Here is an 18,523-nt window from a genome sequence, read left to right on the forward strand (position 1 = left end):
ATCCTGTTAGGACTTGTACCTACATCCTGTTAGGACTTCTACCTACATCCTGTTAGGACTTCTATCTACATCCTGTTAGGACTTCTACCTACATCCTGTTAGGACTTCTACCTACATCCTGTTAGGACTTCTACCTACATCCTGTTAGGACTTCTACCTACAGAATATATGACTCATACACATAATGTGACATGTAGTTGACAGATACTTTGCCTGTTTAGTCAGAGACGTGTCAGAGGATGTCTGAAGGAAAGCCGAGGGGGATCATGTGAATCTTTACGCTGAACTTTCCTTGGATATTTGTGTGTGTGTGTGTGTGTGTGTGTGTGTGTGTGTGTGTGTGTGTGTGTGTGTGTGTGTGTGTGTGTGTGTGTGTGTGTGTGTGTGTGTGTGTGTGTGTGTGTGTGCGTGACTTTATGCGTATACTGTATGTGAGTACGTGTCCTCTAAATAATAATGAACCCTGTGTACTACATCATGACCCTGACTAGAGACTCCGATCTCAGATCTAGTTAAATGGAACTAATCACTGAACCTGAACGACAGGCCCAGTTCTACCCTGATCCACATTACAGTTAAATAGATCTAATCACTGAACCTGAACGACAGGCCCAGTTCTACCCTGATCCACATTACAGTTAAATAGATCTAATCACTGAACCTGAACGACAGGCCCAGTTCTACCCTGATCCACATTACAGTTAAATAGATCTAATCACTGAACCTGAACGACAGGCCCAGTTCTACCCTGATCCACATTACAGTTAAATTAAACTAATCACTGAACCTGGACGACAGGCCCAGTTCTACCCTGATCCACATTACAGTTAAATAGATCTAATCACTGAACCTGAACGACAGGCCCAGTTCTACCCTGATCCACATTACAGTTAAATTAAACTAATCACTGAACCTGAACGACAGGCCCAGTTCTACCCTGATCCACATTACAGTTAAATAGATCTAATCACTGAACCTGAACGACAGGCCCAGTTCTACCCTGATCCACATTACAGTTAAATAGATCTAATCACTGAACCTGAACGACAGGCCCAGTTCTACCCTGATCCACATTACAGTTAAATTAAACTAATCACTGAACCTGAACGACAGGCCCAGTTCTACCCTGATCCACATTACAGTTAAATAGATCTAATCACTGAACCTGAACGACAGGCCCAGTTCTACCCTGATCCACATTACAGTTAAATGGATCTGATCACTGAACCTGAACGACAGGCCCAGTTCTACCCTGATCCACATTACAGTTAAATAGATCTAATCACTGAACCTGAACGACAGGCCCAGTTCTACCCTGATCCACATTACAGTTAAATGGATCTGATCACTGAACCTGAACGACAGGCCCAGTTCTACCCTGATCCACATTACAGTTAAATTAAACTAATCACTGAACCTGAACGACAGGCCCAGTTCTACCCTGATCCACATTACAGTTAAATTAAACTGATCACTGAACCTGAACGACAGGCCCAGTTCTACCCTGATCCACATTACAGTTAAATTAAACTAATCACTGAACCTGAACGACAGGCCCAGTTCTACCCTGATCCACATTACAGTTAAATTAAACTGATCACTGAACCTGAACGACAGGCCCAGTTCTACCCTGATCCACATTACAGTTAAATTAAACTAATCACTGAACCTGAACGACAGGCCCAGTTCTACCCTGATCCACATTACAGTTAAATTAAACTAATCACTGAACCTGAACGACAGGCCCAGTTCTACCCTGATCCACATTACAGTTAAATTAAACTAATCACTGATCCTGAACGACAGGCCCAGTTCTACCCTGATCCACATTACAGTTAAATTAAACTAATCACTGAACCTGGACGACAGGCCCAGTTCTACCCTGATCCACATTACAGTTAAATTAAACTAATCACTGAACCTGAACGACAGGCCCAGTTCTACCCTGATCCACATTACAGTTAAATTAAACTAATCGCTGAACCTGGACGACAGGCCCAGTTCTACCCTGATCCACATTACAGTTAAATTAAACTAATCACTGAACCTGAACGACAGGCCCAGTTCTACCCTGATCCACATTACAGTTAAATGGAACTAAACACTGAACCTGAACGACAGGCCCAGTTCTACCCTGATCCACATTACAGTTAAATGGAACTAATCACTGAACCTGGACGACAGGCCCAGTTCTACCCTGATCCACATTACAGTTAAATTAAACTAATCACTGAACCTGAACGACAGGCCCAGTTCTACCCTGATCCACATTACAGTTAAATTAAACTAATCACTGAACCTGAACGACAGGCCCAGTTCTACCCTGATCCACATTACAGTTAAATTAAACTAATCACTGAACCTGAACGACAGGCCCAGTTCTACCCTGATCCACATTACAGTTAAATTAAACTAATCACTGAACCTGGACGACAGGCCCAGTTCTACCCTGATCCACATTACAGTTAAATTAAACTAATCACTGAACCTGGACGACAGGCCCAGTTCTACCCTGATCCACATTACAGTTAAATTAAACTAATCACTGAACCTGGACGACAGGTCCAGTTCTACCCTGATCCACATTACAGTTAAATTAAACTAATCACTGAACCTGAACGACAGGCCCTCCTGGGATGTATCCCAAATTGCATTCTATTCACTGCACTACTTTTGACCTGGGTCCATAGGGAATAGGGTGCTATTTGGGATACACACTAGGTATTGATTACTGGGTTGTTTGTTTATTGTTTCCGTGTTGTCGCCCCCTGTCTCCAGGCCTGCGTACGGCGGTCGGGATTGCCCCGGGTCCACCTTCGATTACCAGATGTGTAACATGGAGGAGTGTGTCGGACCCTACGAGGACTTCCGCGCTCAACAGTGTGTCCAGAGGAGCAACAAATATCACAAGAACACCAAGCACACCTGGCTACCTTACGAACACCCAGATGGTAGGACACAACACAGCCTGCTTCCCAAATGGAACACTATGCCTTTTAGTTTGGGGTTTGGGGTGGCAGAAGAGATACAATGCAAACTTTCTCTTGTCATTTATTTAGTTTATCTTCACTCAGTCGGGACTAAAGGATGTGTTCATTTTGATTTCTTTCTCTAGGGAGTTTTACTAGCCACAGTGCCTCTGTGTTGCTTTCTCTCTGGTATCTTAGACTGGGTATCCTCTAGGGAGTTTTACTAGCCACAGTGCTTCTGCCTCTGCGTTGCTTTCTCTCTGGTATCTTAGACTGGGTATCCTCTAGGGAGTTTTACTAGCCACAGTACTTCTGCCTCTGTGTTGCTTTCTCTCTGGTATCTTAGACTGGGTATCCTCTAGGGAGTTTTACTAGCCACAGTGCTTCAGCCTCTGTGTTGCTTTCTCTCTGGTATCTTAGACTGGGTATTCTCTAGGGAGTTTTACTAGCCACAGTGCTTCGGCCTCTGCGTTGCTTTCTCTCTGGTATCTTAGACTGGGTATCCTCTAGGGAGTTTTACTAGCCACAGTGCTTCTGCCTCTGTGTTGCTTTCTCTCTGGTATCTTAGACTGGGTATCCTCTAGGGAGTTTTACTAGCCACAGTGCCTCTGCGTTACTCTCTCTCTGGTATCTTAGACTGGGTATCCTCTAGGGAGTTTTACTAGCCACAGTGCCTCTGTGTTGCTTTCTCTCTGGTATCTTAGACTGGGTATTCTCTAGGGAGTTTTACTAGCCACAGTGCTTCTGTCTCTGCATTACTTTCTCTCTGGTATCTTAGACTGGGTATCCTCTAGGGAGTTTTACTAGCCACAGTGCCTCTGCATTACTTTCTCTCTGGTATCTTAGACTGGGTATCCTCTAGGGAGTTTTACTAGCCACAGTGCCTCTGCGTTACTTTCTCTCTGGTATCTTAGACTGGGTATCCTCTAGGGAGTTTTACTAGCCACAGTGCCTCTGTGTTGCTTTCTCTCTGGTATCTTAGACTGGGTATCCTCTAGGGAGTTTTACTAGCCACAGTGCTTCTGCATTACTTTCTCTCTGGTATCTTAGACTGGGTATCCTCTAGGGAGTTTTACTAGCCACAGTGCCTCTGTGTTGCTTTCTCTCTGGTATCTTAGACTGGGTATCCTCTAGGGAGTTTTACTAGCCACAGTGCCTCTGCGTTACTTTCTCTCTGGTATCTTAGACTGGGTATCCTCTAGGGAGTTTTACTAGCCACAGTGCCTCTGCGTTACTTTCTCTCTGGTATCTTAGACTGGGTATCCTCTAGGGAGTTTTACTAGCCACAGTGCCTCTGTGTTGCTTTCTCTCTGGTATCTTAGACTGGGTATCCTCTAGGGAGTTTTACTAGCCACAGTGCCTCTGTGTTGCTTTCTCTCTGGTATCTTAGACTGGGTATCTTCTAGGGAGTTTTACTAGCCACAGTACTTCTGCCTCTGCATTACTTTCTCTCTGGTATCTTAGACTGGGTATCCTCTAGGGAGTTTTACTAGCCACAGTGCCTCTGTGTTGCTTTCTCTCTGGTATCTTAGACTGGGTATCCTCTAGGGAGTTTTACTAGCCACAGTGCTTCTGCCTCTGCGTTACTTTCTCTCTGGTATCTTAGACTGGGTATCCTCTAGGGAGTTTTACTAGCCACAGTGCCTCTGCGTTGCTTTCTCTCTGGTATCTTAGACTGGGTATCCTCTAGGGAGTTTTACTAGCCACAGTGCCTCTGTGTTGCTTTCTCTCTGGTATCTTAGACTGGGTATCCTCTAGGGAGTTTTACTAGCCACAGTACTTCTGCCTCTGCATTACTTTCTCTCTGGTATCTTAGACTGGGTATCCTCTAGGGAGTTTTACTAGCCACAGTGCCTCTGCCTCTGCATTACTTTCTCTCTGGTATCTTAGACTGGGTATCCTCTAGGGAGTTTTACTAGCCACAGTGCCTCTGTGTTGCTTTCTCTCTGGTATCTTAGACTGGGTATCCTCTAGGGAGTTTTACTAGCCACAGTGCTTCTGCATTACTTTCTCTCTGGTATCTTAGACTGGGTATCCTCTAGGGAGTTTTACTAGCCACAGTGCCTCTGTGTTGCTTTCTCTCTGGTATCTTAGACTGGGTATCCTCTAGGGAGTTTTACTAGCCACAGTGCCTCTGCATTACTTTCTCTCTGGTATCTTAGACTGGGTATCCTCTAGGGAGTTTTACTAGCCACAGTGCTTCTGCCTCTGCATTACTTTCTCTCTGGTATCTTAGACTGGGTATCCTCTAGGGAGTTTTACTAGCCACAGTGCCTCTGTGTTGCTTTCTCTCTGGTATCTTAGACTGGGTATCCTCTAGGGAGTTTTACTAGCCACAGTGCTTCTGTCTCTGCATTACTTTCTCTCTGGTATCTTAGACTGGGTATCTGAAAAACACTTAGTGACAACTGCTGATGTAAAAAGGGCTTTATAAAATGCATTTGATTGATTGATTGATCTTCACCCGTGTAGAGGCTCACAAGTGTGAGTTGAGCTGTCAGTCCAAAGAGACCGGTGAGGTGGTGGTCATGAACCAGGTGATGCATGATGGGACGCGGTGCAGCTACACAGACCCTTTCAGTGTCTGCACCCGGGGGGAATGTCTGGTATGTACAGTATAGCTATCTCTCTATCTATACCGCTCTCTATATATACCTCTCTCTATCTATACCTCTCTATCTATACCTCTCTATCTATACCTCTCTATCTGTACCTCTCTCTATCTATACCTCTCTATCTGTACCTCTCTCTATCTATACCTCTCTATCTATACCTCTCTATATATACCTCTCTTTCTGTACCTCTCTCTATCTGTACCTCTCTCTATCTGTACCTCTCTCTATCTATACCTCTCTATCTAAACCTCACTATCTATACCTCTATCTACACCTCTCTATCTATACCTCTCTATCTATACCTCTCTATCTGTACCTCTCTCTATCTATACCTATCTATCTGTACCTCTCTATCTATACCTCTATCTATAACTCTCTCTATCTGTACCTCTCTCTATCTGTACCTCTCTATCTACACCTCTTTATATATACCTCTCTACCTGTACCTCTCTATCTGTACCTCTCTATCTGTACCTCTCTCTCTATACCTCTCTATCTGTTCCTCTCTCTATCTGTACCTCTCTCTATCTATACCCCTATCTATACCTCTCTATCTATACCTCTCTATCTGTACCTCTCTATCTATACCTCTCTATCTGTACCTCTCTATCTATACCTCTCTATATAGACCTCTCTATCTATACCTCTCTATCTATACCTCTCTATCTATACATCTCTATCTATACCTCTCTCTCTATACCTCTCTCTATCTATACCTCTCTATCTGTACCTCTCTCTATCTGTATCTCTCTCTATCTATACCTCTCTATCTGTACCTCTCTCTATCTATACCTCTCTATATCTACAGTGGCTTCAGTGCCTCTCTCTCTCTCTGTTTCTCTCTCTCTCTGTTTCTCTCTCTCTCTCTCTCTGTCTCTCTGTCTCTCTCTCTGTCTATCTGTTTCTATCTCTCTGTCTCTCTCTCTCTGTCTATCTGTTTCTCTCTCTCTGTCTCTCTCTCTCTCTGTTTCTCTCTCTCTGTCTCTCTGTCTCTCTCTCTCTCTCTCTCTCTGTCTCTCTGTCTCTCTCTCTCTGTCTATCTGTTTCTCTCTCTCTGTCTCTCTCTCTCTCTCTCTCTGTCTCTCTGTCTCTCTCTCTCTGTCTATCTGTTTCTCTCTCTCTCCCCCTCTGTCTTTCCATGAAGTCTACTTAATGCTTTGATTGGAGGTTAGATACCATAACAGACATTGGCATTTTCCAGACCAGACCAAAACGTTTGTAGATTGAGGGGCCAGATTCAACATATGTTATGTCTCCCTTACCAATCTGTGTCTTGGATAGATTGGTATCGCTTCTATAGCAGAATTCTGGAGAGTAGTGTTTCACTGCAAGTCAGACAGCCTAGAAGGAGCCTCCCCCAGCCTAGACTGAGCCTCCCCCAGCCTAGACTGAGCCTCCCCCAGCCTAATCTCAGTCAGTGTAAAAGTCAGACAGCCTAGAAGGAGCCTCCCCCAGCCTAGAAGGAGCCTCCCCCAGCCTAGACTGAGCCTCCCCCAGCCTAGACTGAGCCTCCCCCAGCCTAATCTCAGTCAGTGTAAAAATCAGACAGCCTAGAAGGAGCCTCCCCAGCCTAGACTGAGCCTCCCCCAGCCTAGACTGAGCCTCCCCCAGCCTAATCTCAGTCAGTGTAAAAATCAGACAGCCTAGAAGGAGCCTCCCCCAGCCTAATCTCAGTCAGTGTAAAAATCAGACAGCCTAGAAGGAGCCTCCCCCAGCCTAATCTCAGTCAGTGTAAAAATCAGACAGCCTAGAAGGAGCCTCCCCCAGCCTAGACTGAGCCTCCCCCAGCCTAGAAGGAGCCTCCCCCAGCATAGACTGAGCCTCCCCCAGCCTAATCTCAGTCAGTGTAAAAATCAGACAGCCTAGAAGGAGCCTCCCCCAGCCTAGACTGAGCCTCCCCCAGCCTAGAAGGAGCCTCCCCCAGCCTAGACTGAGCCTCCCCCAGCCTAATCTCAGTCAGTGTAAAAGTCAGACAGCCTACAAGGAGCCTCCCCAGCCTAGACTGAGCCTCCCCCAGCCTAATCTCAGTCAGTGTAAAAGTCAGACAGCCTAGAAGGAGCCTCCCCCAGCCTAGACTGAGCCTCCCCCAGCCTAGACTGAGCCTCCCCCAGCCTAATCTCAGTCAGTGTAAACATCAGACAGCCTAGAAGGAGCCTCCCCCAGCCTAGACTGAGCCTCCCCCAGCCTAATCTCAGTCAGTGTAAAAGTCAGACAGCCTAGAAGGAGCCTCCCCCAGCCTAGACTGAGCCTCCCCCAGCCTAGACTGAGCCTCCCCCAGCCTAGACTGAGCCTCCCCCAGCCTAGAAGGAGCCTCCCCCAACCTAGACTGAGCCTCCCCCAGCCTAGACTGAGCCTCCCCCAGCCTAATCTCAGTCAGTGTAAAAGTCAGACCGCCTAGAAGGAGCCTCCCCCAGCCTAGACTGAGCCTCCCCCAGCCTAGAAGGAGCCTCCCCCTGCCTTGATTGACTGACTGTGCCCTTCTCTCTCCCAGCATGTGGGCTGCGACAAAGAGGTTGGCTCGTACAAACAAGAAGACAAGTGTGGAGTGTGTGGTGGGGACAACTCCCACTGTCGCACTGTCAAACTGACTCTCACCAAGATACCAAAGAAAACAGGTAACATTCACCAGGGTGAAACCACACTTCAGAACATTATGTGTTATTTCATTTATCAATCAATACGTGATATTACAAGCTTGAAAGCCCTAAAATCCTCTCCGACATTCTTAGGCAGAACCCTTTTGAGTTCCATGTAGAACCCTTTCCACACAGGGTTCTACATGGAATCCAAAAAGGGTTCTACCTGGAACCATAAAGGTTTCTCCTATGAGGACAGCTGAAGAACCCTTTTGAGTTCCATGTAGAACCCTTTCCACACGGGGTTCTACGTGGAATCCAAAAATAGTTCTACCTGGAACTCAAAAAGGGTTCTACCTGGAACCATAAAGGTTTCTCCTATGGGGACAGCTGAAGAACCCTTCTGGAAGCCTTGGTTCTAAGAGTGTAATGTGCGTCCCACTGTGTTATGAATTCCCAGTTGGTGACCCTTGACTCTTGATAAGAGTCGCCGGCAGGTGAGTTCACGACACACTACACTATTTTATTTACCCTGTGTTCACCCAGCTACAGCCCTTGACATGTACACAGACTAAACACAAAACACTGCTATCACCGGTTCATATACAACAGTATAATTAGACACGACACGTTTCTCCTCTGTTAGAGTCACTAGTAGGCCTGGGGTTGTCTGTATCATGGCTCTCAGAGTTGGACTTTGGTATTTTAGATTACAATGAATAAGGTTACATGGACAGGGGGGGGGGGGGGGGGACCTGATCCTAGATCAGCACTGCTACTCTGAAACCTATGATAGACATCGTCCCTGGTCTGTTGTTATTCTGTGGCTCATTGGATTAACTCCCTGACCAACCCGTTGTCTGGTTGTCTTGTTGTCCTGTAGACCTGCTGAAGATGTTTCATATTGTCTTGTTGTCCTATAGACATGCTGAAGATGTTTCATATTGTCTTGTTGTCCTGTAGACCTGCTGAAGATGTTTCATATTGTCTTGTTGTGTTGTCCTGTAGACCTGCTGAAGATGTTTCATATTGTCTTGTTGTCCTATAGACCTGCTGAAGATGTCTCATATTGTCTTGTTGTCCTGTAGACCTGCTGAAGATGTCTCATATTGTCTTGTTGTCCTATAGACCTGCTGAAGATGTCTCATATTGTCTTGTTGTCCTATAGACCTGCTGAAGATGTCTCATATTGTCTTGTTGTCCTATAGACCTGCTGAAGATGTCTCATATTGTCTTGTTGTCCTATAGACCTGCTGAAGATGTCTCATATTGTCTTGTTGTCCTATAGGCATGCTGAAGATGTTTCATATTGTCTTGTTGTGTTGTCCTATAGGCATGCTGAAGATGTTTCATATTGTCTTGTTGTGTTGTCCTATAGACATGCTGAAGATGTTTCATATTGTCTTGTCTTGTTGTCCTATAGACCTGCTGAAGATGTCTCATATTGTCTTGTTGTGTTGTCCTATAGGCATGCTGAAGATGTTTGATATTGTCTTGTTGTCCTATAGACATGGTGATGTTTCATATTGTCTTGTTGTCCTGTAGACCTGCTGAAGATGTTTCATATTGTCTTGTTGTCCTATAGACCTGCTGAAGATGTTTCATATTGTCTTGTTGTGTTGTCCTATAGACATGCTGAAGATGTCTCATATTGTCTTGTTGTGTTGTCCTATAGGCATGCTGAAGATGTTTGATATTGTCTTGTTGTCCTATAGACATGGTGATGTTTCATATTGTCTTGTTGTCCTGTAGACCTGCTGAAGATGTTTCATATTGTCTTGTTGTCCTGTAGACCTGCTGAAGATGTTTCATATTGTCTTGTTGTGTTGTCCTATAGACATGCTGAAGATGTTTCATATTGTCTTGTTGTGTTGTCCTGTAGACATGCTGAAGATGTTTCATATTGTCTTGTTGTCCTGTAGACCTGCTGAAGATGTTTCATATTGTCTTGTTGTCCTATAGGCATGCTGAAGATGTTTCATATTGTCTTGTTGTGTTGTCCTGTAGACATGCTGAAGATGTTTCATATTGTCTTGTTGTCCTGTAGACCTGCTGAAGATGTTTCATATTGTCTTGTTGTGTTGTCCTGTAGACATGCTGAAGATGTTTCATATTGTCTTGTTGTGTTGTCCTATAGACATGCTGAAGATGTTTCATATTGTCTTGTTGTGTTGTCCTATAGACATGCTGAAGCTGTTTCATATTGTCTTGTTGTGTTGTCCTATAGACATGCTGAAGATGTCTCATATTGTCTTGTTGTGTTGTCCTATAGGCATGCTGAAGATGTCTCATATTGTCTTGTTGTCCTATAGACCTGCTGAAGATGTCTCATATTGTCTTGTTGTCCTGTAGACCTGCTGAAGATGTCTCATATTGTCTTGTCTTGTTGTCCTGTAGACATGCTGAAGATGTTTCATATTGTCTTGTTGTCCTGTAGACATGCTGAAGATGTTTCATATTGTCTTGTTGTGTTGTCCTGTAGACATGCTGAAGATGTTTCATATTGTCTTGTTGTCCTATAGACATGCTGAAAATGTTTCATATTGTCTTGTTGTCCTGTAGACATGCTGAAGATGTTTCATATTGTCTTGTTGTGTTGTCCTATAGACATGCTGAAGATGTTTCATATTGTCTTGTTGTCCTATAGGCATGCTGAAGATGTTTCATATTGTCTTGTTGTGTTGTCCTATAGACATGCTGAAGATGTCTCATATTGTCTTGTTGTGTTGTCCTATAGGCATGCTGAAGATGTTTCATATTGTCTTGTTGTGTTGTCCTATAGACATGCTGAAGATGTCTCATATTGTCTTGTTGTGTTGTCCTATAGACATGCTGAAGATGTTTCATATTGTCTTGTTGTGTTGTCCTATAGACATGCTGAAGATGTCTCATATTGTCTTGTTGTCCTATAGGCATGCTGAAGATGTTTGATATTGTCTTGTTGTCCTATAGACATGGTGATGTTTCATATTGTCTTGTTGTGTTGTCCTATAGACATGCTGAAGATGTCTCATATTGTCTTGTTGTGTTGTCCTATAGACATGCTGAAGATGTCTCATATTGTCTTGTTGTGTTGTCCTATAGACATGCTGAAGATGTCTCATATTGTCTTGTCTTGTTGTCCTATAGACCTGCTGAAAATGTTTCATATTGTCTTGTTGTCCTGTAGACATGCTGAAGATGTCTCATATTGTCTTGTTGTGTTGTCCTATAGACATGCTGAAGATGTCTCATATTGTCTTGTCTTGTTGTCCTATAGACCTGCTGAAAATGTTTCATATTGTCTTGTTGTCCTATAGGCATGCTGAAGATGTTTCATATTGTCTTGTTGTGTTGTCCTATAGACATGCTGAAGATGTTTCATATTGTCTTGTTGTGTTGTCCTATAGACATGCTGAAGATGTTTCATATTGTCTTGTTGTGTTGTCCTATAGGCATGCTGAAGATGTTTGATATTCCGATCGGTGCCCGGCACATCGTTATAGAGGAGAATGAGACTTCCTCCCACATAATTGGTAAGTGTGTCTCGTTACAGCAGCATGAAACACCTTTGGGATGAATTGGAATGACGACTGTGAGCCAGACCTAATCACCCAACATCAGTGCCCCCCGACCTCACTAATGCTCTTGTGGCTGAATGGAAGCAAGTCCCCGCAGCATTGTTCCAACATCTAGTGGAAAGCCTTCCCAGAAGAGTGGAGGCTGTTATAGCAGCAAAGGGGGGGACCAACTCCATATTAATGCCCATGATTTAGGAATGAGATGTTGGACAAGCTTTTGGCCAAGTAGTGTACATTTACAGTAGGGACATCCGTAGAGCATGACTACAGAACTCAACACACACACACACACACACACACACACACACACACACACACACACACACACACACTTACTTACACACACACTTACTTACACACACACATGCACAACCCCACCCACACACATTTCCTGTATGATCGTCAGCAGTGCATGACTGCAGATCATTTGACTGTCACCAATTAGCCCTGTAGAGTTTTAGCCTGTTAGTAATGCTCGCCAGCTCGGACCAGGCATCAGATATTTTCATTTTTTAAATGCTAATCATGTCTAGCAGGGCCCGCAGTGTCTGGTGAGTGTGTGTGTGTGTGTGTGTGTGTGTGTGTGTGTGTGTGTGTGTGTGTGTGTGTGTGTGTGTGTGTGTGTGTGTGTGTGTGTGTGTGTGTGTGTGTGTGTGTGTGTGTGTGTGTGTACAGAGCTTATATAACATACTATAGAGACAGAGCATAAACAGGAGAGTGGGCGGGCAGCAGACGAAGAGGGGCAGTAGACATGGTACCATGGTGTTGGACAGATACAGTGTGGTCTCTGACTCATTACTGTCACACCCTGACCTTAGTTATCTTTGTTTTCTTTATTATTTTGGTTAGGTCAGGGTTTGTTGTGTTTTTGTCCTGTCTAGGGTTTTTGTATGTTTATGGGGTTGTTCACTAGTCTAGGTGTTTTGTATGTCTATTGGTTGCCTAGATTTATTGTTGTCTCTGATTGGGAACCATATTTAGGCAGTCATATTCCTTAGGTAATTTGTGGGTGATTGTCTATGTGATGTTGCATGTTTGCGGTTGTTTAGTGTTCTTTCGTCTTACATTAAAAGTACTGTATGTATTCACATCACGCTGCGCTTTGGTCTCCTCACTACGACGATCGTGACAATTACTCTCAAAGCAAACGAATGGTAATGGCCAGCCTATTTATACAGAACCTCTCCCTCATTACTCTCAATGCAAACTAATGGTAATGGCCAGCCTATTTATGCAGAACCTCTGCCTCAATGCAAACTAATGGTAATGTAGAAAGCCTATTTATACAGAACCTCTGCCTCTTAATCTTAACTGGGAAATCCACTAGTATCCATATGAACAGGTGTCCAATCCAAATGGCCTTAAACTAAACCTAACAAGTGTCTTTACCTTCGGTTTTTGCTTTTCTACTGCTGGGTATACCAGGGTATATATATATATATATATCACAGACTGTCTGAGGAATGATGCTGGAAAAGGTCTTGAATACAAATTCCTCCTACGGTCCTTTGAATACACTTCAATGGTACATTAGTTTTGGTCAGTGGAAAGGTCAATTCGATCCATTTTGTTAGTCGACAGGTGATATTCTGACTTCATCAGATCCACGCACTTTACTCACATTGACGGCAATGAATTATTTACAAAAATAAAGACATGTAAGCAATTTGCTTGTGTTCGTTCATCTCAGCTGGGAATCAGGTCCTATGTGAGAGGAGTGTTCATCTCAGCTGGGAATCAGGTCCTATGTGAGAGGAGTGTTCATCTCAGCTGGGAATCAGGTCCTATGTGAGGGGAGTGTTCATCTCAGCTGGGAATCAGGTCCTATGTGAGAGGAGTGTTCATCTCAGCTGGGAATCAGGTCCTATGTGAGGGGAGTGTTCATCTCAGCTAGGAATCAGGTTCTATGTGAGGGGAGTGTTCATCTCAGCTGGGAATCAGGTCCTATGTGAGGGGAGTGTTCATCTCAGCTGGGAATCAGGTCCTATGTGAGGGGAGTGTTCATCTCAGCTGGGAATCAGGTCCTATGTGAGGGGAGTGTTCATCTCAGCTGGGAATCAGGTCCTATGTGAGGGGAGTGTTCATCTCAGCTGGGAATCAGGTCCTATGTGAGGGGAGTGTTCATCTCAGCTGAGAATCAGGTCCTATGTGAGGGGAGTGTTCATCTCAGCTGGGAATCAGGTCCTATGTGAGGGGAGTGTTCATCTCAGCTAGGAATCAGGTCCTATGTGAGGGGAGTGTTCATCTCAGCTGGGAATCAGGTCCTATGTGAGAGGAGTGTTCATCTCAGCTGGGAATCAGGTCCTATGTGAGGGGAGTGTTCATCTCAGCTGGGAATCAGGTCCTATGTGAGGGGAGTGTTCATCTCAGCTGGGAATCAGGTCCTATGTGAGGGGAGTGTTCATCTCAGCTGGGAATCAGGTCCTATGTGAGGGGAGTGTTCATCTCAGTTGGGAATCAGGTCCTATGTGAGGGGAGTGTTCATCTCAGCTGGGAATCAGGTCCTATGTGAGGGGAGTGTTCATCTCAGCTGGGAATCAGGTCCTATGTGAGGGGAGTGTTCATCTCAGCTGGGAATCAGGTCCTATGTGAGGGGAGTGTTCATCTCAGCTGGGAATCAGGTCATATGTGAGGGGAGTGTTCATCTCAGCTGGGAATCAGGTCCTACAGTGGAGCAAAAAAGTATTTAGTCAGCCACCAGTTGTGCAAGTTCTCCCACTTAAAAACATGAGAGAGGCCTGTAATTTTCATCATAGGTACACTTCAACTATGACAGACAAAATGAGGAAAAAAATGATTTTATTTGCAAATTATGGTGGAAAATAAGTATTTGGTCAATAACAAAAGTTTATCTCAATACTTTGTTATATACCCTTTGTTGGCAATGACAGAGGTCAAACGTTTTCTGTAAGTCTTCACAAGGTTTTCACACACTGTTGCTGGTATTTTGGCCCATTCCTCCATGCAGATCTCCTCTAGAGCAGTGATGTTTTGGGGCTGTTGCTAGGCAACACGGACTTTCAACTCCCTCCAAAGATTATAGCATTATATGGTAATGGCCAGCCTATTTATTATATATATATACATTATATACACTATAGCTCCAACCTCAGATGTGCGTCAAGGTCCAGACGTGTGTGTGTGTGTGTGTGTGTGTGTGTGTGTGTGTGTGTGTGTGTGTGTGTGTGTGTGTGTGTGTGTGTGTGTGTGTGTGTGTGTGTGTCGTGTGTGTGTCTGTGTGTATGTGTGTGTGTGTGTGTGTGTGTGTGTGTGTGTGTGTGTGTCTGTGTGTGTGTGTGTGTGTGTGTGTGTGTGTGTGTGTCTGTGTGTCTGTGTGTGTGTCTGTATGTGCCAGACTATCCAACGGATGAAAACACATTGTGATTCAGACGGTTTTCTTTGTGTTTCACAGCTGTTAAGAATCAAGTCACAGGCAGCTTCATATTGAACGCAAAAAGTGGAGATGCCAAGTCCAGAACCTTCATCGACAGCGGTTTGGAGTGGGAGTACGTCTTCGGAAGCGGCGAGAAAGAAACCCTGAAAACAATCGGCCCCCTTCACGAGGGCATCGTTGTTCTGGTAAGAAGACGAAACTGATGGATCTAGTAAGACACACACACAGACACACATACACAGACACACACACACCCAGACACGTGCACACACACACATACATTCCCAGACACGTGCACACACACACACACACACGTACACACCCAGACACGTGCACACACACACACACACACACATACACACCCAGACACGTGCACCCACACACACGTACATACAGGCTGAATTTTTCAACATTGACAAGTGACAGTTGGGGTGCAGGTGTGCATCGCCTCAATTCTCATTTTACCCAAAACAGGCCGACCCAAATGATCACTATCCGACACAGCAGCATGTGGTCAGAAGATACAGGATGGAGAATGGTTCATCCCAATGGTTCACGTTGAGGTTCAGCTACACACTCCAGTCAGTCCCCTAGAAAGACAGTGGAGCACCTTCACTGTGATTTTAATCATCTTTGATTGTCCACTAGTGGTAATTAGTGCTTTTCTAGATCGGTTTCGGTACGATTAGTAAAACAAAATATTGTGGTTTTCGATTTCGGTTTCGATAACATTAAATGTATTATGATATAATGACCTTTTTTCCTGTGACTTTTTAATGGAAATTACAAAGCCAAAAATAGTGAAAATGTAATTGCCAAAGCATTGAACATATTCCATTGTCTCTGTCATGTCCACATTGGGTAGACATCATTAGAAAAATAGGAAATTACTATGAAATAATACAATATTCAGTTGTGTATATTTACTTAGTTTTAATTTAATGACTTTAATATTTTTCATTCCTTAAAGTCATCATCTCATCTCTGGCAGTAGCAGTCAGCAGTCAGCCGTCATCCTGTTTAGCTAGGCTAGCCTGCCTAAATATACTGCAGAGCTGTCTGTAGTCATCCTGTTTAGCTAGGCTAGCCTGCCTAAGTAAGCTACAGAGTTGTCTGTAGTCATCCTGTTTAGCTAGGCTAGCCTGCCTAAGTAAACTACAGAGCTGTCTGTAGTCATCCTGTTTAGCTAGGCTAACCTGCCTAAATATACTGCAGAGCTGTCTGTAGTCATCCTGTTTAGCTAGGCTAACCTGCCTAAATATACTGCAGAGCTGTCTGTAGTCATCCTGTTTAGCTAGGCTAGCCTGCCTAAATATACTGCAGAGCTGTCTGTAATCATCCTGTTTAGCTAGGCTAGCCTGCCTAAATATACTGCAGAGCTGTCTGTAGTCATCCTGTTTAGCTAGGCTAGCCTGCCTAAATATACTGCAGACATGTCTGTAGTCATCCTGTTTAGCTAGGCTAACCTGCCTAAATATACTGCAGAGCTGTCTGTAGTCATCCTGTTTAGCTAGGCTAACCTGCCTAAATATACTGCAGAGCTGTCTGTAGTCATCCTGTTTAGCCTGTGTGTATCTAACCAAACGTAGCAGGCGTAAAAGTGTATGTATCTCTGTCTAAACTGGGGGAAAACTGCCGAAAGGGATTATGGTCATTGTAGTTAAATACCACTTTTATGTGCTGAACTAGGTTGAAAATTTGCTTAATGAAAAACTTCATCTCCCTTCAGCCCATCGTCCCACTTAGTTCTTGAGATGAGTTCTCTTGTGAATGGTTTGATTTCCCTCTAGAGGAAATGTGCATTGGGTTCACAAATAACGGGAAAAAATGGAATTCAAGTAATTGAACTGACGTTGGTCAATTAGTTGTTTAATAATCGGAAAAAAAATCAGAAATGTTGGTTAATTGCTCAGCACTATTGTCCACTGTGTGTGTGTGTGTGTGTGTGTGTGGGTGTGTGTGTGGGTGTGGGTGTGGGTGTGTGTGTGATTTTGGTTTTACTATCTTTGTGGGGACCAGAAGTCCTTACAGGGATAGTAAAACGAGGACAATTCGGGACAAGTAGGAACATTTCACCTGTCCCCACAAGGAAAAAAGCTATTTTAGGCTTAGGGTCTTAGGCTTAGGTTTGGGGATAGGATTTGGGGTTAATGTTAAGGTCTTTAACTTAGGTTAAGGTTTAGGGATTAGGACTTTGAATGGGAATCAATTGTTTATCTTTCTCTCACTCTCTTTCTCTCTCTCTGTCTTTCCTCTCTGTCTTTCTCTCACTCTCTTTCTCCCTGTCTCTCTCTCTCTGTCATCGTGTCCTCTTTCTCCCTGTCCTCTTCTAGGTCATTCCACAGGAGGAGGACACTAAGATCAGTCTGACATATAAGTACATTATCCATGAGGACCTGCTGCCGGTCATCACCAATAACAACGTTCTCCTGGCCGAGCTGGATACCTACGAGTGGGCCCTGAAGAGCTGGTCGCAGTGCTCTAAACCCTGTGGGGGAGGTGTGTGTATGGGGGGGCCTGGTTGTGAAGCGGCTCTTTAGACCAGGTGGATTCTCTGTGTGTGTGTGTGGGGGAGGGGGGGGGGGGGGTTGGTTGTGAAGCGGCTCTTTAGACCAGGTGGATTCTCTGTGTGTGGGGGGGGGGGGGGGGGGGGGGGGGGGGGGGGGGGGGGGTTGGTTGTGAAGCGGCTCTTTAGACCAGGTGGATTCTCTGTGTGTGTGGGGGAGGGGGGGGGGGGTTGGTTGTGAAGCGGCTCTTTAGACCAGGTGGATTCTCTGTGTGTGTGTGTGGGCGAGGGGGGGGGGGGGGGGGGGTTGGTTGTGAAGCGGCTCTTTAGACCAGGTGGATTCTCTGTGTGTGGGGGAGGGGGGGGGGGGGGGGGGTTGGTTGTGAAGCGGCTCTTTAGACCAGGTGGATTCTCTGTGTGTGTGTGTGGGGGGGAGGGGGGGGGGGGGTTGGTTGTGAAGTGGCTCTTTAGACCAGGTGGATTCTCTGTGTGTGTGTGTGGGGGGGAGGGGGGGCCTGGTTGTGAAGCGGCTCTTTAGACCAGGTGGATTCTCTCTGTGTGTGGGGGAGGGGGGGGGGGGGCTGGTTGTGAAGCGGCTCTTTAGACCAGATTAATTCAATCTCACCTGCTACAGAAAGGTCCCTGATGGTTGTTTCCATTTGTGCCTGGCCTGCCAAGTACCCCTGCTGTGGGTTGGTGCTATTGTCCCAACCTGGCAACCTGCTGTGGGTTGGTTCTATTGGCCCAACTTGGCAACCTGCTGTGGGTTGGTTCTATTGGCCCAACCTGGCAACCTGCTGTGGGTTCGTGCTATTGGCCCAACCTGGCAACCTACTGTGGGTTGGTGCTATTGGCCCAACCTGGCAACCTGCTGTGGGTTCGTGCTATTGGCCCAACCTGGCA

General features: G+C 45.1%; 1 protein-coding gene across 4 annotated transcripts in view; it reads left to right on the plus strand.

Annotated features, from left to right (window-relative positions):
• Nucleotides 1-18,523, plus strand: part of LOC110531531 (A disintegrin and metalloproteinase with thrombospondin motifs 3) — a 125,475-nt gene that overhangs the window by 95,849 nt on the left and 11,103 nt on the right. For all 4 annotated transcript variants that reach the window (XM_036988538.1, XM_036988535.1, XM_036988526.1 and 1 more), the window contains exons 12-17: nt 2,779-2,951; nt 5,442-5,575; nt 8,076-8,199; nt 11,595-11,675; nt 15,133-15,299; nt 17,448-17,613. In XM_036988538.1, coding sequence (XP_036844433.1) covers nt 2,779-2,951; nt 5,442-5,575; nt 8,076-8,199; nt 11,595-11,675; nt 15,133-15,299; nt 17,448-17,613 — 845 coding nt within the window. The remainder of the gene's footprint in view (nt 1-2,778; nt 2,952-5,441; nt 5,576-8,075; nt 8,200-11,594; nt 11,676-15,132; nt 15,300-17,447; nt 17,614-18,523) is intronic.

This window comes from Oncorhynchus mykiss, chromosome 1 (assembly GCF_013265735.2).
Source record: "Oncorhynchus mykiss isolate Arlee chromosome 1, USDA_OmykA_1.1, whole genome shotgun sequence".
In the NCBI taxonomy this organism is placed as follows: Eukaryota; Metazoa; Chordata; class Actinopteri; order Salmoniformes; family Salmonidae; genus Oncorhynchus; species Oncorhynchus mykiss.